Source organism: Blennius ocellaris (assembly GCF_963422515.1).
Source record: "Blennius ocellaris genome assembly, chromosome: 21".
Classification (NCBI taxonomy): domain Eukaryota; kingdom Metazoa; phylum Chordata; class Actinopteri; order Blenniiformes; family Blenniidae; genus Blennius; species Blennius ocellaris.
The window spans coordinates 3,840,858-3,867,196 of NC_137670.1; the positions used below are offsets into that span (position 1 = coordinate 3,840,858).

The 26,339-nt window shown below is 42.3% G+C and overlaps 3 protein-coding genes across 3 annotated transcripts; 1 reads left to right on the forward strand and 2 right to left on the reverse strand.

Moving 5' to 3' along the window:
• On the reverse strand, window positions 1–11,653 carry acsl5 (acyl-CoA synthetase long chain family member 5; the record flags this gene model as incomplete). Its single annotated transcript, XM_080517158.1, has 22 exons — window positions 11,600–11,653; window positions 7,935–8,011; window positions 6,922–7,083; window positions 6,723–6,834; window positions 6,029–6,093; window positions 5,844–5,945; window positions 5,647–5,746; window positions 4,999–5,177; window positions 4,567–4,599; window positions 4,424–4,475; window positions 3,987–4,060; window positions 3,812–3,889; window positions 3,589–3,723; window positions 3,373–3,507; window positions 3,197–3,292; window positions 2,442–2,514; window positions 2,260–2,348; window positions 1,705–1,821; window positions 1,420–1,563; window positions 1,210–1,311; window positions 516–587; window positions 1–138 (listed from the first exon to the last, which is right to left on the reverse strand). Exons 3-22 carry the CDS (start codon window positions 7,075–7,077, stop codon window positions 1–3), a joined length of 2,052 nt encoding a protein of 683 aa, XP_080373284.1. The 5' UTR covers window positions 7,078–7,083; window positions 7,935–8,011; window positions 11,600–11,653.
• On the forward strand, window positions 9,933–21,454 carry gucy2g (guanylate cyclase 2g; the record flags this gene model as incomplete). The annotated part of the gene is made up of 22 exons (XM_080516988.1): window positions 9,933–10,259; window positions 11,577–11,925; window positions 12,001–12,110; window positions 12,829–13,011; window positions 13,080–13,224; window positions 13,560–13,695; window positions 13,817–13,920; window positions 13,997–14,163; window positions 14,248–14,388; window positions 14,818–14,901; window positions 15,321–15,425; window positions 15,525–15,596; window positions 15,690–15,858; window positions 15,935–16,090; window positions 16,202–16,379; window positions 16,455–16,595; window positions 17,291–17,483; window positions 17,555–17,729; window positions 18,627–18,725; window positions 19,375–19,466; window positions 19,549–19,656; window positions 21,368–21,454. 22 exons carry the CDS (start codon window positions 9,933–9,935, stop codon window positions 21,452–21,454), a joined length of 3,321 nt encoding a protein of 1,106 aa, XP_080373114.1.
• On the reverse strand, window positions 21,443–26,339 carry tectb (tectorin beta; the record flags this gene model as incomplete). Its single annotated transcript, XM_080517382.1, has 10 exons — window positions 21,443–21,553; window positions 22,093–22,125; window positions 22,249–22,327; window positions 23,509–23,671; window positions 24,176–24,259; window positions 24,642–24,745; window positions 24,862–24,964; window positions 25,041–25,192; window positions 25,939–26,129; window positions 26,273–26,339. 10 exons carry the CDS (start codon window positions 26,337–26,339, stop codon window positions 21,501–21,503), a joined length of 1,029 nt encoding a protein of 342 aa, XP_080373508.1. The 3' UTR covers window positions 21,443–21,500.

Here is a 26,339-nt window from a genome sequence, read left to right on the forward strand (position 1 = left end):
TTATTGCATGTTGGCGTAAAGTTTGTCGATCTGTGGCTGGAAGAGCAGTTTGAGCTCGGCTCGCTTGGCTTTGAGGGTGGGAGTCAACAGGCCGTTCTCGATGGTGAACTGCTCCGGGTGGAGGTGCACGTCCTTCACCTACGTCACAGACAAGAGCACATTCTTCAAGGAAAAGATTCCAATCGTTACGCCGGCGGACTGAGATTTAAAAAACCGCCAACCACACGGGCTTCTTTGAAAAATCAGACAGGGGGGTGTGGCGTGCAGAGGAGGAAATAAGGATTTAGGGTTCAGGTGGACAGGAAATGAATCGCATGTCTGAAATCTGCATGGTCTTAACATTACTTTAGGACATTTCTTTGAATAAAAAAAGAGAAAAAAAGTCTTTAGAACTGGTGTATTTTTGTTTTTTTTTAATGATCAGGTTCTGTACCGACAAACAAATGCAAGTTACTCGTAAAAATCGCTGATTTGCATGCAGACGACATCAACTTTGTGTCGAAAGGAGATTTTACCTGTTCGAAGGACTTGAGTCCCGCTTCTCTTCCCAGTTTGGTCAGATCTGAAATGACGGCTTTCTTAACTTCCTGCAAACAGAATAATGAAAAAACATATGATTCACAGTTTTAATGTTTCCAACAATTGAGAGTCGTTTGTCATTTGGATGCACTCGTTCATTGTCGGCACTAGAGATGTTCATTCTTCATCAAATTTGACACCGAAATTCTTAGAACATTAATCCAATTTGGCTTTTCTTCATGCGTGAGGCTGCGATGAACAAAAACCACATCGTATTGAAAATGGCACTATACTGTATAATGGATGACGAGGAGCAACATTTTCATAAGGTCAGTGAACTTCTGTTTTTTTGATATGCTACTAATAAAACCACTGATTTTTCAGTCATTTAAACTACAAAATAAAAAGCCCCCAAGTTGCTACCAAGTTTTTTTTTTTGTTTTTGTTTTTTTTTTCAGAAAAACATACAACACATTTTTTAAATGCATCAAGTGCTCTTCAACCTTGACCAAAAAAAGCTGTTCTTTTCACTTTCTAATACATATAACTTGTCTGAAGCAACAAACAAAGACAAACTAATGCCAAGTTATATAGTCCCGAGAGACACATAAGACATTATAGCCGACGATATGTCCGATAATCTGACAATCTAGAACTTTTGACATTTAATGCCATAAAAAGATGCATTACAGTGTTTTTGCAGAGTTCTTCGATGGATCCATGACAGCCCAGATTTTTAGCGAAGCCCGGCAGGACGTCGGGGTCGGGAACGACGATGGCGACCAGACTGGACTGCAGACACGGAGGAAAATGTTTTGACGAGCAGAGGACGAGGCCATACAACATACAGACGCAACTCCTGGAAAACGTGTGTGAGACACGGTGCGGCGGCGGATTTACCTGCAAACTGTCTCCATGCACAAAAACCTGGGCCACGGGTTCACTGCGAATGTAAACGTTCTCGATCTTCTCCGGCGCGATGTACTCGCCCTGGGCCAGCTTGAAAATGTTCTTCTTGCGATCAATAATTTTCAGCACACCACTCTGTGGCAAACAGGAGCAGCATGGGGAAATGAGGTCAGACCATTATGCACTGGACTTACTGATTTTGTGGACGCATGACCAACTCGTGTACATGTAGCTAGGAAGTCCTGTATATTTAGAATAAATGCTTCTGCTTCTTACCGGAAGCCATTTCCCAATATCTCCAGTGTGGAGCCAGCCGTCGTCATCCAAGGCCTCGGCGGTCTTCTCTGGGTCTTTTAAGTATCCCTTGAAGACATTTTTCCCTTTGACGCAAACCTGGAGTGAAGCGATGTTCAACAACAGAATGAGTTTTACATACACTGGAGTTCAAACATGGTGAACTTTGCATGTTGGGAAGCGTTTACAGGTGCCCAAGTCTTCATTAACGCCACTGAAAAGCGAATATAGAATACTTAAAAACAGCAATGGCTGAAGGCCTTTATTCTAACTAGTCAATGCACCACCTTGTGGTTCAAACTTGTATTGCATTACGAAACAGGCCAACTTCAAACGATTGTGATGTACGTCGTCAGGACACAAAATGACAAACTGTGTATCTTTAAATAGCATTCAGTCAAGTACAGGCATCACCTCGACAGATTCATATTTGTCGTTTCTAAATTGTGCCTTTTATCAGTATTATAATTAGAAGTTCATTAATGATCAAAAATCGTGTTCTTTCATCTCGAAACCCCACCGACATCTCCCACCTACCTCGCCTTCACCGTTCGAAGCAAAGTAGTTCATTTCCTCCACGTCCACCAACTTCACATAATTACAAGGCAGAGGCACCCCAACATGACCTGCAGCCACAGATTCAAAGTGGAAAAGTGTTTTTATTAGCAGATACCAGACACACCTTCCACATATTTCAAGTCGCCACCTAGTCGACGTACCTGAGGTGGCGTCTCCCGGCATGGTGAAGGTGCAGCCGGCTGTGCACTCGGTCTGGCCGTACCCTTCAAAGATCTGGAAGCATTGAAAGTCTAAATATGACACCAATCACTGATGTTCCTCTCTGTTCCTGCCAATTTGTTTTTGTTGCAAACACATGAAAATATTTGGTTTAAGTGCCATCACTGATATAAATACCATTTTGCTGATTTAACTCAAGTACGCCAGTGAAGCAGCTGCATTTGTGGTAAACCAACTTTATTGCAGCGGAAGTAAAAGTGGCTGGATGTGATCAGCGAGACGACAGCAAGTAGTTTGCTGGCGTCTGCATTTATCTGTACAACTGAAATGTAAACTTTCACTTGAAAACTACTCCAGCTGAAACTCAAGTGCCTTGCATAGAAAAACAAAACAAAGTGCAAACAATGAAATAATAAAATATAATAAAAATAATAAAATGGCAATGATAAAAACAGGAGCAGAGGAACAAAACTGACATGATGGCAATATCTGCAGATTTTCACAGGCTGGAGGTTTTTTTTGGTCTTCATGTCGGCAAAGTTTCTGAAATGGTAAATTTCCCTATTTACCACCTTTATTTTGATCGATACTCTACCTCAAACCACCATCCGACCATCTTCATTTCTTGCCTACTGTTACTCCCCGTAACAAAACAAAAAACATCCGACATGTCCCGGAGAAACACTCGACAAGATTCAAAAAATTATAAACGCACAAAACTATAGTAATTATTCACCTGGCAACCCAGAGCCGCTCTGAGGAAGTTGAGAACCGGGGGGGAGATGGGTGCTGCCCCAGTCACCATGATCCGCACGCGACCGCCAAGGGACTCCTAGAGTTCAGATTCAATCTCGGTGAATTCATTCATTCATTCTTAACCGCATCAGGAGTTGTGTCAGACCAAAGCGCCACCTGGACTTTGTGGAAAATGAGCTTGTCCCAGATGCTGTTTTTGCGGACGATTCCCTCCTTCACTTCAGCGTATTTCCTCTCCACAGCGAAGTTCAGCAGCCATTTCTTGAACGGCGACTTGGCTCCACTCTGAACCTGGACACAACAAAAGTCAAGAATGTGTGTAGAATTTACACAGTTTAATGACGAAAACGGGTGCCAAGTTGCATCACCTACTTTGTCATAGACACGGTTGAGAAGTCGCGGCACTACTGGGAAGATGGTGGGCTGCAGAGTTTTCATGTCGTCGGGCAGAAGCCTGATGTCTCCCTGGAAGAATCCCACCTTCGCTCCACAACTGTAGACCACCGTCTAAACCACCGGAAAACTCGTCAAAAAAACACTCCGAGGACAACCTGGTAAAAAATGTATCGCAAAACGACCCGATTTCGGATCTCACCTGTACAACTCTCTCAAACATGTGTGCTAAAGGCAGGAATGAAATGCTGACGTCCTGTGTGGAGGGAACGATCGATGTCTGCGGGACACAGAGGTGCCGTCACCAATCAAGATCATTAAAGTTTAGCTTGGCTAAAGTTTGGCTCGTTCAAAAAAAAGTTTAACTCCAGACAAACCTCAAAGCTTTTGAGCACACCTGCAGCATCAGACACCACATTCTCATGGGTCAACATTGCTCCTTTGGGGTTTCCTAACAAACAAATATCAAAATTATATATTTTTGGTATGTATAAAAAGGCAAAATTGAGTTTAATATCACAACTTAAACAGCAGGGGATAATCATAGTGCAATAAGAATTATAGGGGAAAAAATAAATTAATCAAACTGGATAATTTTTTCCTAAAGCCATTTTTTTCCTGAAAATTACATCGTATTTTCTAATGATTGTGTTGTATGTGGTCAATGGGGGTGAAAGTTGTGGCGATAGCCGTCATGCACATACTACGTTAACGATCTTATGTCACATGAGGATGATTGGAAAAGAGCTATTTTGACATGAAATTCAAGTGAAACAAAGCTCATTCATCCAGTAGTAAAATGTCATGTATTCACCCGTAGTGCCACTGGTGAAACAGATAATGCTCAGGTCCTCTGGCTTCGGTGGCTGTTGAAAACATGAAATTAGTAGTTGTCAAACCAAATACAGTTTAAAAATGGGACATCTTTAATTAATTCTCATATCAAGAAAAACTTACAATTGGCTGTCGATGGTTAGTTTTCCCCAGGGCCTAGTATCACAGAGGTAACAAAAGTTGTGGCGTTAATATGCAGATATTGTATGATTACCACGTCTGCGTGGATACAGACTAATCTGTATTAAAAGCACAGATCATGATTGAAGTTCTGACTCAATGTTACAAGTTCAATAAAATGGAAATAACCTGGTTGCCAAAGAGATACCAAATAGTCCGTTTAAAAAAAAAAAAAAGGAAATCCATATTCCACCTTGGAGCTATCAAAAAGTTCAGAAGTTTATAGTTTTCACTGAAAAAACATTGCTGTGTAAACTAGGTCTGACATTTCTATTTAAATGAGAAAGTAAGAGTGAAACCATCATAGAAAGTACTCCAATAGATTTGAGGGCGCTGCAAAGAAACAAATACTTCCATCACTTCGTAACCTCTCACCTCCATGTCCTGCATGGACACGACGTCCACGCCGCACTTTGTCCCCCGCTCCACCAACTCCGAGTTGAAGGAGTCCATGATCACGATGGTTTTGAGAACTGGAGTCTGGCCTTTCTCCCGATTCCGCAGCAGAGTCTCGGCTTTGCTTTGATTGTCACAGAGCACCGTGGAGATCTCCGCTGAAGGAACAAGAGGAGATCAGATGGTGATGTTTCCGAGAAGCGGAGTGGAAGGGAAGTTTAACAAGTTTTTTTAGTTGGTCATCCGTCCATAAGAATGGACATTTACAACATCCAACAGCGTCCACTAGTGGCCTAACTTGAAAACATTTTCAGCGTTGCCATATAAACGCACAACTTTTCTGAAAAGATGCAAAAACAATGAGTTTACACTTAAAATGTCATGTAAACAATGGAAAAATGGGACTCGTACAACAAAAACAGCCCAGATTAAGAATAATTGTTGATCTTTAGCTCATCTGTCCAGAAAAGATCAGATACTAGAAAGCAAAGTGAAGGAGGTGTTGTAATAAGTGAGTGAGAAGAGATTAATGCAAGCCCGGCACAGATCCCTGTCGGCACCAGGGAGCTACTGGACATCTGAGCTCTGTAATTAGCAGCATTAAAGTGCAAGAGAAGCTCCAATTACCTTGGTCGATAATGAAGACGAGGGCCTCAGGACCCAGGGTGTCGTACAGTGGAACCGCTACCATGGAGTAGGTGTAACATGCCAGCTCGCCAATAATCCACTGTGAACAGCCCGTCAAACAGCGAGGCGGCAAAGTTACAACATACTGGTCGAGCTCGACACGCTTTACCAAGAACGGCGATGTTTCACCAGGTTACCTCGGGTCGATTCAGGGCAAAAATGCCAATAAAGGTGTTGGCGTTTGGCTGCAGACCCTTATGAAGGAAGCCTGACCCGAGGTGCTCAGCTCTGTCGGACACCTTCAAAAGGCAAGAAGCAGAGTAAAGGACACACTCGTACACATTTTTCCCCTCAAGTTTATGGTCACTGCACGCTGTTTTACCTGCTTGTATTTTAGCCACTGGTATGGCTTCCCTTGTTTTCTGTAGCCCAAGCATGGTCCGTTACCTGCAGAGAGGAACAGAGTCAGAAATTCAACAGTGACATGTAGCATCAGGTAGAGGTCAACCCAGGTCTTGACACACCGTCATCCACACAGGTGAATAACAACGGCTGCTACCATGAAGTACTCAACCTCCTTTGGGAGCTAGTTGGTTTCAACATCTTTTCCCCAAGATACATGATGGGATGAGATTGAATGCTGGATTTGACAGTTCTCATGCAAGTTTGATTCAGGGTCTTTCGAGGCAGAGATGACTTGTTCTATATGTGCATGGCTCAATTCCCGGTACTCTGGTTTCCTGCCAAACATGCAGTTGAAGATAATGTGCATCTTTAATGGGATTTCCATTTGCCCTCTGGTGAAATGTCAAGGTTTTGTCTCGGCGAGAGTCGAAACGGGTCAACTGGACTTGGGTCGTTAGTTTTTGGAAGACTTCTCACCCATTAACCAAATGGCAATCGGTTCATGCCGCTTACTTAAAACATCTTCCAGGATTGAAGAGCAAGTCCAGTTGATCAGACTCTGGTTGCACCGAGATGCTTCCTGCTTGATCCGAGGTCATTACCAACCTCAACTAGCGACAACTCTAACTCTGAAAACCCATCAGAAGTTTGGGAGAACTGATCAAACTTACCTGAAACTTTCAGACCCTTCTGGAAAACCTCATAGAGGGTGGTGGCGTCCCTGTGGCAATGCGATATCAGGTTGTTGTTCCCCTCCAGTATAGCAGTTTTTCTCGCTCCATCCTGGGGACGTCAGATTAGAACGTTGATGAACAGCAGTGTTAGACCTTCACGTGCATCAGTTGTTGAGAGAAAGCCAAGCGTTTTCACCTTGATGCCCAGAGATTGGCACTTGAGGTCAGCGGGGCTCCGCAGAGGACTGGGTCGAATGCTGAGCAGGTACAAGGTGGCAGCGGCCAGGGCCAGCAGGGAGAAGACGACTGGGGTCGGCAGAGGGGAGAACAGCAGCTGGATGAGGCCGTCCATGGTGACCTGAAGAAGAAAATTCACATTTAGACATTTGATCCTAATCAAACCTGCCACCGAGCTGAAAGCATCCACGTTGATAATGACCACCGTTATGCAATTCTTAACTCCTGGATGCTGCTCTCAGGATTTCTTTGATAGCGCGAGTTCAAAGTCTTGACTTGAATTGTGCAACAGCTGTTCCTAATCTTGATGGAGTCCAACCCATGGCAGCTCGGTACAACATTTCACAGTTCATAGTATGGTGTGAAAAGCAGCAGAGCATAATATTTACAACTGGTGACAGCGAGTAAAAGAAACAGAAGCAAAATGAGGAAGGATTTTCTCCTTTGAAAAAAAGTAAGAAAATACAGTTTTCGTGACTTTTTTTGGTTCAAGGGCCCCAACCCCCCCCCCCATCATTTGAAAACGGGTCAAAAGGAAAAGTCACACAGGTGTTCTCCCAACAGTTGGAACGGATTTCATCCATTCAACATGATCTAGATCTGCACTTTCATTAATGTCCAACTTCACATGCCACTGAAAGTGACTCTGGATTTAATGGTTGGCTTAAGACATTAAACATCACAAAAGAGGCACAAGGGCTGAATCTGTAGGAATTTCTAGAGAAAATGCATGTTCCATCTTTAGTCGCCAATTATCCCAAAATGCATGTTTCAATCCAGAAATGTGAATATTACAACTCGTGTTCTTTAACCTGCATGACCTTTGCTTTGGATTTGTTCATGACTCAAGTTCCAGCGACGGAGGAAGTTTTATTTTTATATCAGATTTACAGCACAGACATTTTTCCAGACAAAAGACATTTAACTGATGAAAACTTACAAATTCAGCGCACTCAAATGTGTTTAACGAACCGGCGACGTGAGACGAGGTTTTCCCACCTGCTGCTGGTCCTGTCAGGTGTGAGCACAGCGGATCCTCTTCCTCTGCTCTGAACAAGCGACGCAAAGATAAGAACAAGTCATAAAAGAAGGCCGGCAGCTTGAAAACCTTTAAACTTTGATCACCTCCACCGATAGAAGAGAACGTGAGCGGGTGAACCACAAAACATCCATTGCTGCATGTCAAAGTCTATATTCTGCAGTTTATTTTCAGCCACAAAAGCTCTACCAAATACAACATTTTAATCTCGATGCACAAACAAGCATGTGAAGGGAATATCAGAGGAAGGCCAAAACGCTGCACTTGATGAAAGGCAAATGTTCTTATCCGTCTATCACATTTAAAGTCCCAGGATGTCAATGGTGGAAATGCAGTCATTCTCATTCTTAGAGACACTTTAAAACCTGCAGGAAGCACTTTTCATCACTGTTTGGCGAACACATCCTGACACACCAATCCTCTCCTGTATTCACTTAGCAAACCCAGAAAGTCTTTGCCCGTCTTTGTGTGAATGAGTTCACCTTGCTGTGGACAGCGAAATGAAGCAGAGACAGATTCATTAGGAGGAGCTTTGAAAAGGTTACCTGGTGGGATTAGCGGGGCTAGTTCGAGACCAGGCTGTGCAGGTTTTCCCACCCACCCCGGGGAATCAAGCAGCTGAAGCCAGCAACAGCACTAATGTAAAAGCTGCCCAGCTGAGGTCATTAGCGCCTCAAAGTGCACACAGGTGTGATCAGCGCGGCACGGCTCGGCACGGCTCGGCCTGTACAGCCGCCCTCTGCAGCTTTCTGCAGCCCTGCACCAGAGGACAACACTCAGGAGAGCAGCCAGGGACTTTATCTGAGTGTCTTTTTTTTTTGAAGATTCTGATTAAATGACTGCAAGTCACTCATATACATTACATATACAGTCAATATTTCGAGTTTTATCTGTCTGTCCATTCTGAAAAAGTCACTGAATGCTAATTATTGTGGCATATAAATATTTTTATCTAATAACTTTTATTTATTTATTTATTCACTGTCCAATGGCTGCTCTATCTATCTATCTATCAATCAAAGTCCACTGAATCTGTGAGCTTTCGATCCAGAGTCCGCCTCCGTTTTTAAAAAAAAAAAACGTATGTTATGCTGCATGTTACTAATTTTTGTTTAATAATCCGGTATAATCCAGGACTTGCTGAAGCCTCCGACCAATGTTTAAATACTAGGAAATGGTTCAAAGACATTATAATCACCTTTGAGCTTTACGAGATGTGGAGATAAGGGTAACTGTCGGAACTTTGGAGTTTAGTCAATCTGTGATTGTTAAAGTCTAATCATGATCCTAATCTGGTATCAAGTGGAGTCTGATTAGCTGTTCCTTAAAAGCACAACACAAGTTGATGTACATGTGATCCTATCCTCGTCTTATATTAATGTTAATATAACTTCTGTTTTAGCTTTATTTATTGTATTATATTCTTTAATTCCTCTCACTATGTGTTTACACTCAGCCAATTCAACTTGCAAGGTCTCCCTAATAAAGTGGATGACGGGTGTTTTTTGTTCAAAACAATTAGATTTTTTGAGAGTTGCAAATTGGATAAATAATGATTGAAATGATGGTTACACAATGAAATAACATGCAGATAAAAAATAATGTGCAAGAAAGTTAAAATTTGAAGGAAAGAAAGCTAATTAATCTACATTTAATTGAATGCTAAATCTTCATTATCGGACCCAGTATCTCTTCTAATCTGATCTCGATACCTTCATTTCTCAAACCCTGTCCATCCCGGTCACTCTTAGCATCCTGATCTGTGTCGCCTCCAGCTCAGCCTCCTCTCCGTGATGTTTGCACCTCCCACTCCTCCCCTCATATTTACATTTCCTCCTCCCTAACAAACTCTCCAGCATCACTGCAGAAGTTGAGTATTTAAGGCAGGTGACAGGATGAGAGCCATGATGAAGGTGGCCTGTTGTTCCGGCATGATTCTCATGCTGCTGATCCACTGCGCTCTGGCCGCCACCGCCAATAAAACCAGCAACATCTCCCACGCCAACAGGCTGCTGATCGGCCTGCAGGCGCCCCGGAACCTGACCTTCCCCTTCAGCGCCCTGCGGCTGGGCGCGGCCATGCAGATCGCCGTGGATAAGGTCAACGCTAACCCGTCCTTCCTGGGGAACTACAGTCTGGATTTTGTGTTCAGGAGCTCAGACTGTAATCCCAAAGAGTCGCTGGGCGGCTTCATCCAGCAGGTGTGGAGAGAGAACGTGTCAGCGCTGTTCGGCCCGGCCTGTCCAGAAGAAGCCGAGGTACAGTGTGACCCACCAAACCCCGACGACCGGAGAAACCGCCAGCCCCCAGGCAGTGAGGGAGAAAATAATATTTTAGCCAACAGATAACAGTAGAATTCAACTTTACTATGTTGTGTGAGAGTGTAAAACTGGTCAAACATATGATAATTTCACAATTTGTGAGGGTTAGGGTTAGGGTTGTCATTTTGTATTATCTCACACACACACACACACACAAATATAACTTCTCATCGTAAAATACTGAATGGGAGGAAGAATTTGCACCTGTAATGTGAGGTTTCTTTTCATGCGTTTTCATAATTTCCACAGATTATAGGTAATCCTACCCGCACAACACCGATTTAATTATAAAACACTTCATTAAGCATCAAGTTAATCTGGATTACATGAAGAGAGAAGTATGTTTGAGGTGAAAAATGCTTGTCTTCATCCAATAAGCTGCTTTTTCCTTGTTCTCACTGTGGTTTTACCTTGTCCTCCTGCTGACCTGCATTTCAGTGGAAAATATTGTCATTTTTACACTATTTTATCTATCTATCATTCTTATAATATCACACTTTGTGTTTTAAGCTTAGCCAAGTTGCTTTTTTTTTGCATTTAAAAAAAAAATATTCATATGAAAAACAAACTAACACTTTTATCAGGCAAAATATGTTAACTAACTCCCATTCAAGCCACTCTTTTTGATCCTTGAGCATAAATTGTGTGATTTCGGATGTCTGTCTTTGAAATATCCTTGATGAGTATTCAATATTTATGATTTTAAGTTCAAATGTTGTTAAGTGTACAATAAAAGATGGTATTCTAAGTTTATAAATCATGACAATTATCAAGTTTTTTCTCAGTCTTTGTTCATTTTACAAAAAGATTTTCAGGAGAATAGTAAAACATGTACTTGTTTTGATGGGAAATGTATTGTTTTTTTTATTTGGTTTTGTGTGGCAACACGTTTTTAAGTGCTCTATAAATAACTTGTATTGACATTGTATTGAATAGACACACCAAAAAAGTAAATATGTTATCAATAATCATAATTAATTACGTAGTTCTTTTTGGTAGATATCACTTAAGAAGAATCTTTAATTTAAGTGTAATTGAATGGCTGTATTAAATTTGTAATTTGTTTAGGTTAAATTAATTACATACTTTTCTACTAGAAAATTTGAAAAAGCACAAAACCACATGAACAACATGAAAAAAGCCCTTAAATATAAAGTGAAATGTGCATTTTAAGAAATCCAAACCCCAATAAGTGAAAAAGCATCGAGATTCTGGACTTTTCTGATTATTTAGAGTCTTTTCCTTGTTTTCCAGGTCACTGGACTCATTGCATCCACCTGGAACATCCCGATGTTCGGCTTCGTGGGCCAGTCCTCCAAAATGGAAAACAGTGACATCTACGACTCCTACATCAAGATCGTGCCCCCGCTGAAGAGGAGCTCGGAGGTGCTGGTGAAGACCCTGGAGTTCTTCGGCTGGACGCACGTGGCCATGATGGGCGGCGGGCTGGACTCCAACACCTGGGACAAGGTGGACGCCCTGTGGAGGACGGTGGAGACGCCGCTCAGGGACAAATTCAAACTGACCGCGGCGGTGAAGTTCGACACCAGCGACTCTCAGCTGCTCCGTCAGAATGTCCGTTACATTTCCACGGTGGCCCGAGGTAAGCAAAGCTGGTCTGAGTGATAGGGTTGACCCCCCCCCACCCTCACCCCTCCCGTGACCCTCTGCCCTGCAGTGATCGTGGTGCTGACCAACAGAGAGGACTCGGTGGCTCTGCTGCTGGAGGCCGAGCGTCAGGGTCTCATGAACGGAGACTACATGTTCTTCCTGGTGCAGCATTTTGAGGTCAGTGGCAGCGTGGTGAGTAAAACGATCAGAACACACAAAAACATTGCAGCAGGACAACAGGGTCTTTTTTATTACCCTTGGTTTTTTTCCCTCATTCTATTTGTCTTTGCTACGTTTGTTTTATTGTATTGTCTATGTCTATGTTGAAAGGCGCTATACAAGTGAAGTCCATTTGCCATTTACCAGAATCTGATAGTTAACCAATACTGATATTTAATCCTTTATCAGAATAGTGTGTCAGTGATGGAATTAATAATAAAAGAATTAAAGTCGCATGATTAAATCTTTTTAAAAATGGTATTCCTTTCGCCAATAATATACGTAAAACTGCATTCTTTGGAGGTTTTTGCAGTTTTGTCCTTATCGAAATGCAGTTATCTAAATTACATTATTGGCTTTTCTACAGTCAAAATGTAGAAAATTAGTTCATCACTGGTTGCCAAAAAAGGAAGACTAAAGTAACAACAAACAGAGAATTAAACATAATGAAAAAAGATGAATTAACGATCAAAATAGTTGAATGTTTGAAACATTTGATGGTTTTCCAACTTTCTGTTATGTTTATATGATGTGTTTTTCTGGATTATTGTCAAAGTATTATAAAAAATAATGACATCACAGAAAGTGATGTGTGTGTATGTGTATGTCATTACAGAAATCTTGTTTCCAGAATATGATACTCTTCTGTTTGTTTGTTTTTTCTTCCCCTGAGCAGGATAACTTGTGGAAATACTCCCTGCAGAGCAGCTCAAACCAGGCTGCCATACGAGCTTTTGACATGGCCTTTGTAATCGGCCAGAAGTCCTACGACGGCTACGAGTATTACGACTTCTTTGAGCAAGTGTTTGAGCGACTGAAAGGCCACCCATTCCGGAGTAACTTGACGTCTGACAGAGAGGCAAGTGGCGACCGGACGTTTGGAAGAAATTTGAGTGCAAACCGTTTTAATGAGTGAATCCATCACAGGTCAGCCCGTACTCGGCCTACCTGCACGACGCCGTGCTTCTGTACGCCATGGGACTGAAGGAGGTGCTGAAAGATGGGAAAGATCCTCATGATGGACGGCAGCTTCTGCAGAGGCTGAAAAACAAAAGCAACATACGATTTTATGGTAAACGCAGTCATTTTCTTTGGCAGTAAATCCAATTTTAATGAAACCCTCTGGTATGAAATACAGTGAAATGTTGCTCACTTTGACAGTAATGCTCCTTAGGTTTTTTTTTGTCGGGATTTTACTATGAATGCCTGTCCTTATCTGAGTGCACTTGCTCATCACCTCTGGATTAATCCATTGATCTTCAGATTCACCAGCTTCCTCTCATGGTGGTTGCAGGAAATATTATAACACAGTGTTGTAATGTTACTGTGGCTGCTGCTTCATCGGGTTTCCTCTACGATCATGTGTTCAGGTGTTACATGCTGTAAAAACTCTGGTTGCTGTTGCAGGGGCTACGGGACTAGTTCACTTTGATGAAGAGGGGGAGAGAAATTTGGACTATTCCATTTACGACCTGCAGTATTTAGGAGACATCACCAAGTTTGTGTCTATTCTCCATTTTGATAGTCACACCAAAAATGTCCGGTAACAAACACTCGAACACCACCAAACTATCTTGATTTTTTTTTTTTACAATCAAAACAATGACAAAATGTTGATTTATCCATTAGTTTGTAAAGTTAACAGTTTCTCTGTGGATGTTCAGACCGACTGCTATGTTTGGGTCTGTGGTTTGGCCGAAGGGGCGACCCCCGACAGACATGCCGGAGTGCGGCTTCAACAACGAACTCTGCGAATGGCTGTCGAACGGTGATCACATGATTTTGGCACGTCTTCCTTCTATCTGCAACGACCCCCAAGCTGAGCGTGTTTACTTTGGGCGCAGACGTCACCATGCTGGCTCTGCTTGTGGCTTTCCCGGTCATCGGCTTACTAGCGGTGTCCTGCATCGGCCTCCTGATGCTGCAGAAGCTGCGGCTGCAGAACAAGCTGGGCGACTCCTTCTGGTGGATCATCGACTACAGCGACATCACCATCATCAGGGAGCCGTCGGTACGAGTGCGGAACAGCGATGGGTGCCGACTGTGTCACTGTGGTGGGACACCGAGACGTTGATTGCGTTCATGTCTCCTCCAGGGATCGCAGGGCATTTCTATGAGCACCACTCGGAGTCACAGCGGCAGCGGGAGCTCGCAGTCCAGCTTTTCCACCAACAGCTACGACCTGAGGGACAAAGCAGGCAAAGAACACATCTACATCACCATCGGTCTCTATCAGGTACCTCGTTTTACTCATTTCTTTTATCGTACATCAAGTACAATTCAATTAAGTTCATGACGCCTTCAGTTTGTGTGTAAGCATTTTCCCTTTTCTCTCTTCAGACATGTAGGTTTTTACATCGACAAGTTTGTACTGGATTCTGCTGACAGGTGCTGGTCAGTCAGTGAGGCTGATAAAAGAACATGTCATCCATCACCACTGGATGGTGTTTTTGACAAAGATGAGCAAATCCAGTCCAAACATGTCAAAGGCGTGTTGTAAAAACCAACTTATCTGAAGAGAAGAAAGAAAAAAATACTTAAAAGTCCCTCACTCTGATTTACATACAACTTGCTGCATTTGTGTTTTAAAGTAAATAAATAATTAAATGTCTTCTAAAGGTATTTCTTAAATTATCGCATTTTCTTTTTTCTCTTATGCACTCAGGGAAATCAAGTGGCCATCAAGTACCTCAAGAACTACTTGATCTGTAACATCCAGAAACCTTCAATCATTAGAGAGTTCAACGTGGTAAAGTTCCTCCTTTTAAATAATTGTTCACCTTTTAATTTCTGGAAAAATTGGTGATGCACATGCATCTGCAGCCCGAGACATTTGAGATAATTTCATTTTATTTATTTGAACGGGACAGTGCATAATAACGTACCAGGTATCGCTTCACGAGGTTACCGCAAATGTGCCTGTATTTAGCACAAGGCGAATTTCCATCCGTTGATCAGAGGGCTACAAATAATAAAAAGTCCAGAGCAGCCATGGGAAGACCTGTGGGTGAGAGCCCATTTCTACGACAATGGTTCTCAAAGACACTGAAAATGTGACTTTTTGAGAGATCAAATGTTGGGAGTCACTAAGAAAAAAAACCACAGTGTTATTTTAGACCTATGAGGTGAAACATCCCCTGCCTAACCTTCTAAAACTCTTCAAGACAGATGAAGGAGCTGAAACATGAGAACTTGGTGCAGTTTTTTGGCGTCTGTATCGAGCCACCAAACGTCTGTCAGGTCATGCAATACTGCAAGAAAGGCAGCCTGCAGGTTGGTACAAAAAAACAAACACCAAACTGAAAGAAAATATGACGCCTTTATTGAAAGAAGATGTTTTGATCATTAAAAAGATCGTGTTCTTTGTCACAGGATGTTCTGAAGGGTTCAGATGTGGAACTGGACTGGATGTTCAAGCTCTCCTTTGCATATGATATCGTGAATGTGAGTGGCTTTAAGGACAACAACAATCACAATTATTATTGGTGTGCAAGGCTTGTGTAACGCAATGATACCTTAATTTTCTTTGTGATTCAGGGAATGGAGTTCATTCACAAGAGCAGCTTAAAATTTCATGGAAAGCTGAGGCCCAGCACATGTCTGGTGGACAGTCGTCTCCAAATCAAACTGTCTGGCTTCGGGTTGTGGGAGTTTAGGTGTGGCGGCAAAAACAAAGTCATCTCACTGGAAAACCCAAAATATGAAGGTGAGGTGGTGAATCTAATTGATGTGTTCCTCCTGCGTGGATGTTTATCACGGGATTTTATTCTAATTTGTGGTAGAGATGTACTGGACCGCCCCGGAGCTTCTAAGAGAGGTGGGATTCACAGCAAACGGGACGCCCAAAGGTGATGTCTACAGCTTCGCCATCATCCTGTGGGAGCTCATGTACAACTCCAAGGCCGGTCCATTTCAAGATATCAACCTGGACCCTAAAGGTCCGGGCATTGTTGGTTTTTCTAAAAGAGAGCGTTTGGGGGCCACTGTATTAGTAGATCAGCTTCTACATGTCTGTGTCCAGCTTTGCGTAAAACTTTGTTTCTTTCTAGAGATTATTAAGCAGCTGAGGACGCCGTTCCAGGGAGAGCCTCTCCGGCCCGTGCTGTCCGACCAGCTCTGCGACGAGAACATCAACGCACTGATGAGGTCTTGCTGGAGTGAAAACCCCGACCACCGGCCACCGTTTGGGTCCATCAGGAGGCGGCTGAAGGACACCAGTCCAGACAGGTCGGAGAACTCTCTCACGTCTTCTCGAGACTTGAAAACATGAGCCTCCCGAGTGACGGACGTTCTGCACTGCAGCCATGCAAATATACTGGACAACATGGTGGACAAGCTGGAGAAGTACGCGAATCACCTGGAGGAGGTGGTGGAGGAGCGGACCAATCAGCTGACAGCGGAGAAGACGCGGACGGACAAACTTCTTTCCAGCATGTTACCCAAGTACGATGTTGTCTGATGCTCCAGCTGATGTTTGGTGACTAAGGGTACGTTTACACTATGTTCATGGCCGTTTCAGGCCACCGTGGACAAAACGGGATGAACGTCACAACACATGGCAGCACGTAGTTGCCCGTAATAGAATTTGGAGGCGGTCCCGAGTGGGACAGGAAGGCGTTCTATCATGGCTGTTTCGTATTTTATCACGTCTCGCCGCACTTCGCCAGGGTTTTCACAGCAAGGCTACGGTGTATGGTAGCCGTTTCATCACATTCACATTTCGTCACATGGACCCAACACATGGCGGTCTACTCCGGTCTGCCACAGCGCACATGATCTGGGAGGAAGCCGGGCCCAGTAGGGCAGTTTCATTGGGGGTCTGAGCAATCAAGGACATAACACCTCCTAGAAGCTATGCCACTGAAAAAGAAATCAAGAGGTACATACGCACCCAGAAAAAGCCTCAGGATACAATGATTATCTTCACTTTTGGTGGCCATTTGGGACATAAATGTGCTTCAAACGTCAATTTCCTCCATAGAAAGCCTCGACAGAATGTGAAAAACCTGCCAGACCTTCCTCAGAATTCCCCCAAATTCCACGGAGCACTACATTTCTGACAAACGGGGCTGCCGGGAACATAGTGTACACCTCCCCTAAAGAACGAAGAATCAGTTCCACTGTCTCACTGTTTTCAGGTACATCGCTGACCAGCTGATGACGGGGAGGTCAGTGGAGCCACAAAGCTACGAGCTGGTGACCATCTTCTTCTCCGACATCGTGGGCTTCACCTCCATGTGCTCCGTCAGCTCCGCCATGGAAGTGGTGAGCTTCCTCAACGACCTCTACAGCCTCTTCGACGACATCATCAAGCTGTACGACGTCTACAAGGCGAGTCTGGTCTGCTTTGGCACGGTGAAACGAAAGGCGCGTGACAAAATGTGTCCGTTCATCCGGAACAGGTGGAGACTATCGGTGACGCCTACATGGTGGCCAGCGGGCTTCCGATCAGCAACGGCACCAAACACGCTCTGGAGATCTCCACAATGGCGCTCCACTTCCTCAGCGCCATCAAGGTCTTCAGGATCCGTCACATGCCCGCCGAGAACCTCGCCATCCGAGTCGGGATACACTCTGGTGAGTGAGACAGGCAGCGGGGATCAGTTACATGTTTTTCCATGGAGAGGTAGAAGTGTTCATGCTCTTTGTGTGAAAAACAAAACAAAAAAAAAAGAACATTTGCCAAAAGATTACTTTTTTAACTTCATTGAAATGTTTTTATGGCGGTGGTGTCTTATTTACATGTGCTCACACTTTATAACTGATGATATTATAAGAGTGTTCGCCATGTTTAAAGATACACAAATAGACAACAATGAGTATTTTCCGACCTTAAAAACAGGTATTAATCCAACTAGACTGCAGATGAAATATTGTGAATTCCATTTAAAATGTGGAATCCACCACAGATTTGATAACTGTAAATCTGAATCGTCCTCATGGACGTTAAAATACAACAGTGAAACGTCCATCTGCAATTTAGATTTACTATATATGAATAGAAATAGTTCAAGCACTGTTTGGTTCATTACTCATATTTTTGATTTAAAAGTCAGAGAATTCAAAAACAAAATTTTAGGCTTATTTTCACTATCCAATATCAGATTCAGAGAAAACTTTGATAAGGAAAATATATTTTATGTTTCTTATGTTTTAAGATTTTCTTCATAAATTACAATCATGAATGAACCTGCAAATATTTTTGAGTGGAGAAAAAGAAAAACATTTCAATAATAATGGAATTTTTGGTACATTTCTATGACTGGCCGATTGGATGTTTGATTGAAAAGTCGTGGCCATTAAGTTCTAAATTTACACATTAACTCTTCACTGGACATTTGAACCCTTAACCATCATGACTTTTGTTTGATAGCAAAGGAAGAACTGCTCACGAAGGATCTGCTGGATGCTCTTCATAGTGTTAAACCACCGCGTTGAAACTCAAAAGGTTTGAAATGTTGTCGTCGTGTCCAGGTCCAGTGGTGGCTGGAGTGGTGGGCACCACCATGCCTCGGTACTGCCTCTTCGGAGACACAGTAAACACAGCGTCTCGCATGGAAAGCAACAGCTTACGTGAGTCTTCTCAAAATTCGATTAAACTCCACGCCACATCAAAAAAAACAAATTTTTTAATTGGCTCTTATTATGGCTCTTTTTTACTGGTCCGGTCCACTCAGGATGAAATTAGGCTGAATGTGGAAAAAGAACTAAAATGAGGATAAAGAAAGAGTCACCTAATGTGAACAAGTTAGATTATCAGCTACAAAATATTAGAATTTGAATTTAAGCTATGAGGGACTGTAACTCCTCTAAAAATGTACACAGGTTACAGTGTGTAATTTACTTTCACCTCGGACGGCATCTGGCTTTACCAGATGTGGATTTTAAAAATTTCAACAGCAATCAATTAAGGACATTTTTCCACGAGGTTGAGCAATACATAGTGAAATATGTGGGATTCTAGCTTGTCTATTGAAACCTTTATAAAATCTTTTGAGTGAAAAATGCGGGAGACTTTTTAAAGCTAGTAAAAGTGACTTTAGAAGGTTAATATGTGATATATTAAAATTTCCAGTGTGTAACTGACAAAGAGTTATACTTTATGATACCCTAATTTACATTAAGTACACAAAATCCCTCTTCTTTCTCAGACTGATAAGAGATCTGCTTCAATGAGACTGAAATCGAAAACCTGCTTAATTTTATTTTTCACCATACGCAGCCCTCAAGATTCACATATCTCAGTGCACGGCTGATATTCTCATCCAAGCTGGATCATTTGAGCTGGAAGAACGGGGAGAAATTGAAATGAAGGTGGTTATTGTTCTTCTTCTTCTCAGCAAAAAAAGATACTCGCACCTATTTCTGACCCGAGTGTGTTTGCGTTCCGTGGCAGGGTAAAGGCTGCCATAAGACCTACTGGCTGCTCAACAAGAAGGGCTTCAATCCTCCGCTCATTGCCCACAACTCTCCACCGCCCGACCACCTCAGAGTACAAACAGAGGTACAGCCCCAGAAATAAGCTGCTTGTTGAACTTTGCCGATGTGCAGCGATGTTCCGAGTTGCAAATGAATGTGGTGTAGTTACCACGTCGGGCCACTGGTGGGTGTCGGTGGTTGTTTTTGTAATCAAACCACACACACACACACATGCAGCAGAGAACAATATGCTATAAACTTTAACAATGGGACAAATTCTTGCGGACAGACGACCAAGTTAGATTGTTAATAAGGGTGACTGTCACAATAAAACGTCCCAGGAGAACATGGACTGGGAATCACTCTGGAGGAAACATGGTTCTGATTGTCCAGCTACTGAGCATGTGCAGAACTAGTAGTTACTAAGTACTACAGTCGTGGTGCGCATGACCAGTTGAAGCGTTTCTGGAAAGAGGGTAACAGGAACAAGACTTCACCAAAGTGAGCCTGTAAGTCTGAACTGAGGGCAAACGTTACAAAACACCGCCCTCTGCAGGTTGTGCTCAGGTGAAAGGAAAACCACAGTGGTGACATTTACAAGTCCTTGCAGGCAAATCTCAGTGTGCATACACCAAACATTGATATGCACATAGGCCTACACCAATAAATCTCATTACAAAACAAACATTTCTTACTGAGAAGAACTGATGTAGTTATGGATGAAAAGAGTTGTTGTGCCATATACATATATAGCCTCCTTTGTTCTTTCACTTTTTATTGTGTAAAGTAACCTCAAAACATTTGAGAGTTTTTAGGGCAACATTTTGCTGAAAGCATTTGCACAATACTGTAAGTGTTTTGTCTCATTTCTGCTCAAGAAGCCGGGACTGGCTCGAGTTGGAGACAAAAAGGCTCCGAAAATCTTGACCAGAGCTCCTGTTGCACTTCCCTCGATGCCCTCGGTGCACATCTGAAGCATGGACGTTCCACATTTATCAACATATCAACTTGTTCCCTCGGTCTGTCACCGGTACATGCAAAAGTGTAGTTTGAGTTCCATGTTATAACCCGTGTTTGGACTCTTAAACTTTACATTCTGCTTAATTTCACAGCTGTAATTCCTATTTATTTGCATTATAACAGAATGTTGAAGCACATTATTTTCTGCTGTTATAATGCATATATTATATATAAGACATTACAAGCTTTTGAATTGGAAAAATCCTTATGTTGGGAAATATATTTGGAGACATTGTATTTTTAGTTTTTTTTAATTGATCACAACTGGATAAATGGTATATTTCTGTCATATATGTATTTTTTGGTTGATAATTGGACCTTTTTTCCAGTAATGTCTTGTATTTCTGTGTGGAATTTACAAAAAATATATGTTTTCATTGCATTCAAAGCTTTAAAACAGGGCTATCAAACATGTATGTATATCCGTAGTCATTTCTTACTGAATGCTTCTGTAATAAACGACTTCCTTTCGTCTAATATCCGATATAAATGCACAATTACTCTAGTTCCTGTCAGTAGATTGAAATAAATAAAGAACTATGTTTCGTGATTTGATTTGTATCTATTGTGTTCAGAGTCTGGTTTTCATTTCTGGATAGAGAAAAAACAATCCCCCTGATTCAAAGTTAAAAACAAATGTTGCCATGATCCCGTTTCAACTAGTCTTTATTGGAGAAACCAGTGAACTTACGCATGAAACATGAAATAGGATAAGTCAATAAATCTCCTAATTACAATCCGCGTGTGTGAGATAATGAGAAAGTCCTGTGTTGGAGCGTGAGACGAAGAGGAGGAAGAGGAGGATGAGTGTGTTCGTGGGCTCCCTGAGTCCTGGGCGACTCCCCATCTGTGTGTTTATGTGAGAGAGTAACGCATGGATGATCTTTTGCACGCTCCGGACGCAGATACTCAACCACAGCATGTGTTCATCAGGACCACCAGTAGGGTGAGCAGAGACGTGCCTGATGGGAAAGAAAATGTCGGGAATTAACTCTCTGACGTCGATCGATTCAGTGCAGAAATCGAGTTTCAGTATCTCAACTATTAATTGGAGCATTTTCCCAATGAAAACTACGAAAAAATACATCGACTTACAATGTCTTTAACTATTTAATGTGCTGTTTTGCCATACCACTGTACAGCAAGTCATGCCGATTTCACTAAAACGTTTCAGAAATGTACATGTTTTGTTTATCGCTTATTTCAAATAGCCATTTTAAAGTTTGAGTAAAGAATTAATTTCATTATAGATTAACATGTCTGGATCTGGATTAAAGAGTCCCTGAGTTTGACAATGCAAGGCTGCTTCTGTTTTTATTTATTACTTCCCCCTTTTATTTATTTATTTATTTACTCATTCACAACAACAACAACAACAACAACAACAATAATGTAAGCCAATAATTTCATAAATTGTCTTTAGAATCAGAATGTTACATAGAATTTTTCTTTATTCACATTAGTCCATTTCACTTTTTTTTCTTTTTTCTTTTTTTTTTACCTGTTATGTGTGCGTTATTAGAGGATCCATTACCTGTAAAGAGACAATTCATTACAATAGAAACAATATAAATGTACTCATTTGAATGAAGGAATCTGACAGCACTGCATGCTGCGAGTTTTCATCTCCTCAAGACTGAAATGTAAACAATTTTACCTCTGATTTGAAATTCAGCCGTCAGGACGCCTCCACTCGGGTCCACCTCTGCCGACCGGCTCCTCACAGAGCACGGGCCCTTTGGGGGGGAAAAACAAACCGCAGTTTATTTCTACCATCACAATTAGAAAGCTCTACACTTGCTGTTGTGCCACTTAAATGCCTTAATTTGAATTAGCAAGCATTAAAAGTCCTGGACGTGATCCGAGAAGATGGAAAATGGTAAAACCATGACGCACATGTGATTGTGTTTGTTAGTCATGGTTACAAAGGGACAAAACATTCATTTAAAAAGAAGAAACACAAGTGTTCCTGATAAAACACGATGTTGAATTGAACTGTGGTGGAGGACACCCTGCCACAGCTCACCGGATGAAGCTATAAAGCCATTGTTGTCGTTACTGCGAACACATGTGCTTTTCCTTTCATGACAAGTCAAAAAAAAGATCCTTTCTGTGCTCTGACGTACGAGGTCCTGGATGGACGACTGTTACGAGAGCAGAAATCGAACACAGAGGTACAACGAGTTTGCGGAAAGCAGCCTTCAACTCCGGAATTTAAGTAAAAAAAAGAAAATAAAAGTTGAAAAGAGGATCTTACTTTGAACCTTTAATAATTGAGAACAACTCACCACGAATTCACCTGAATTAAAAACAATGACTCTGTTTTAACTGAAATATAACATGATGAATACAAAAAAAAGGACAAGTTAAAGGCAATTAACAACATTTAAAACTGTGTGGAGTAAGTGTGAACAATGAGGGAAAATTTTCCCTGAAATGTCAACATGCTGTGCAGAAGTTTTGATAGTCTGGATTCTGAAGATGATTCCAAAGCTTCTTCTCAACACAATATTTAATAATCTGTTTTCCTTTGTCAATTGTACCACATCTATCAGGGACATCACATCAGATTCTCTCTTATAGTGGCAGCGTTTGTTTGCGAGTGACTTTTGTGTTTAGTCAAGACTTTCATCAGGCAAATGGTGCAAGATTTCCTGTTGCAACAACAGAGAAATCCCCAAACCACACATTTCCTGGATTTATGTCTGGACTTTATATTGATTTGAACAGGAAGTTCACTATTTTTGCTGACGATGTCTGTGTGTGTGTGTGTGTGTGTGTGTGTGTGTGTGTGTGTGTGTGTGTGTGTGTGTGTGTGTGTGTGTGTGTGTGTGTGTGTGTGTGTGTGTGTGTGTGTGTGTGTGTGTGTGTGTGTGTGTGTGTGTGTGTGTGTGTGTGTGTGTGTGTGTGCACTCACGGGCTGACAGACGAGCCGCTCTGCGTCACACACCTGGACCTCGCAGTGCAGCCACACAGTGGAAACCTTCTCCAGCCGCTGGAAGCGGAAGGAGTTGAACTTGAACATGGAGCGGCTGTCTTTGGCGTTCTCGAAAATAGTCACGGTGTTGTCCGAGGAGCAGCTGGCAGAGAGGAGAACATTTAAATGAATAAACTGTTGGGGGAACCACAATACACACATCAGTGGATTCGTTGGGTTTTTCCCTCTGTTAAAAGCACCTATATAAATAAAGTTGAATTGAATTGAGTGGAATCAGCCTGCCACAGCACAAGACCTTCACTCTGGCTTTCTACAACGTTTCAGGAAACTAACAAAGACATCTTACTATTACTGGGAGAAAATAATAAACAGGAATGAGAGATTCAGGGTCTGGATGACTCCAAAATGTTTGAAAACACAACTTGAAAAAAAAAGGCTCCCAAGATGGATGAAATCTTGGAATCTTGACAATTACACACACAAACAATACAAGCAACAGCACCCACTAGTGGCACAACAGCAGCTAAAAAATAACAAACTGAGAATATAGCTATTCCTGACAGGTGGCGCCATCAAACAACGCGAGTCACTATTCCGTCAGCGGTCGTAATGTTGTGGCTGATGGGTGTGTGTTCGCTTCACGTACCTGTTAATGATGAGACTCCACCTCTTCTTGTCGGTGGAGTACGGAGTCGGCGTGGCCCAGCAGTTACTGATCACAACTTTGAATCTGTGAAGAAAACAAAAGTTACGCATGGAACTGCGGTTCTATAAATCCCAGAAGCACTGGAAGTGCAGGTCAAAAATTAAAACCTTTAAAATGTATATTTGATCAATATTTATAGGGGTCAGAGGCAAGGTATATTTTTTCAATTGCATTTCAGGCTCAGCACTTTTGTTGCATTATAGACCAGTTATTACATTTGGGATTTTATTACATCATATTTTGTAATAATTCAAGTCGTTGTTATATTTTGGGTCGTTGTTGCATATCGGACTCTAACAGGGCCGTAGAGATGAGTGTTTAGCCAGGGCACCAAAACTATGAACAAAACCGTGAAGGCGGTTGACTCGGCACATCCAGTCTTCGAACTCTGGGTCGCAACTCCTACCTGTTACTGAGACCTTTGGCCTCGATGCCGATGAAAACTTCAGACCCGATCTCAGACGTGTCGATCACGTAGGGCGCGTCCTTGGCGTACAGGAACTTTGAATTCTGGAAAACATATGCATCCGTCATTTCATCGCACCGCGACAATGTCCGTCACAAAACACCTTTCAAAACGACGACGCCTCGCCTCGCCGCCGGCAGACGACGGGCGGCTTACTCACCGTGAAGACGTTCATAGACAACTGTGACCTAAAAGTGCCTAAACTCCCATTGTTGACATAAACTGTAGCCACTCTGGAAGAAGCAGAGGGTTTAGTAAAAACGCTGCAAGCCATTGGGTGAGAATGCATCAGGACCTCCACACGTCGTGCGGCCGCCACGGTTCCTCCGCTGCGCTTACCTCTGGCTGAAGACGGCGTTGTTCACCAGGTAGGCTGCTCGGTACACGCAGCTGAAGGTGTAGTTCACCGGCTGGTTCCTCACCGTCAGCGACGTGTCGTTGGACACGATGGAGTTGTAGAAGATGTACTTTGGGTCCTTGCCGGGCAAATACTGTGGAGAAGAGTCGAATGGACGTTAAAGACGCAGTTTACTGAATTACAAAAACCGCAATTGAACAAAATCACACTGAGGTCTGACGCTTGAACCACTTGCAGTGAGGTCGTGTATTTTTTATTTTTGTGTGTAAAATTAGATTATTTTTACTGTCTTCCTGTCTTTTAAACTAAATAGTGCAATCTGTGTCTCTCTGGTGTGTTTTCGTGAAATTGATTCTCATTCTAAATGCATTTTTAAATACACAAATCTATTTTCTGATATCAATTATATATAAAAAAAATTTTTTTTTTTTTTACCCAGGTCTTGAAATCCCTTCAAATCTAAATTTTTATTGTTCTTTTCACTATATCAATATATTTTCTTAATGTGCCATGAATCTACTGCTGAGATGCAATATAATAAAAAAATAAAAAAATTGTAACATTATACATCAATATTTATTCTGAATTCTCTGAAGCTTTATTCAAAATCCACTTTGCTTTCAGTATATACATATACATATATATATATACACACGAACACACACACACATACAGTATATACACACCCTAAAAGTGTAGTTATTATCAAAAATGATTAAAGTGATTAATTAATGATTATTTGTTATAAATAGCGAACACTAAAGGTAGTAATGCTGAAAATATATATCGATCTCTAAATGAGCATCATGTGTCCCGAGCTACAGGGTTGGTGATTTTGTACAAAAATGACCCCCCCCCACCCCATACCTGAAGACTCACCTCAGACTGTGTGCCGCAGTACGAGTGGTTCTTGGGCGTGAGGTCCGGGATGCTGAAGCGGTAGTAGCCTGGACTGTGTATTCCCGTGTAACACGCCCCGCCCAGAGACAGCTGCTCGATCTCCCAGCCGTACGGACACTCGGGCACGTTGGCGATGATGGCGTTGGGGAAACACGACACCATGACGTAGTCTGAAAGGAGAGGGAAGCACCAAGGAGACAAAACGCGGATTGAAGTCGGGAGAAATAAAAGAGAAACAGGCGTGGAGAAGAAATGATGAAACACGGAAGCGGTCGGTTTGGCAGGATTTTTCAGACGCGGGCGAGAAAGTTACCTGCTTTCTGAGGCACGCAGCTCCACGCGACAGGCAGCAGCATCAACAGGGCGCCGACCGAAGCCAT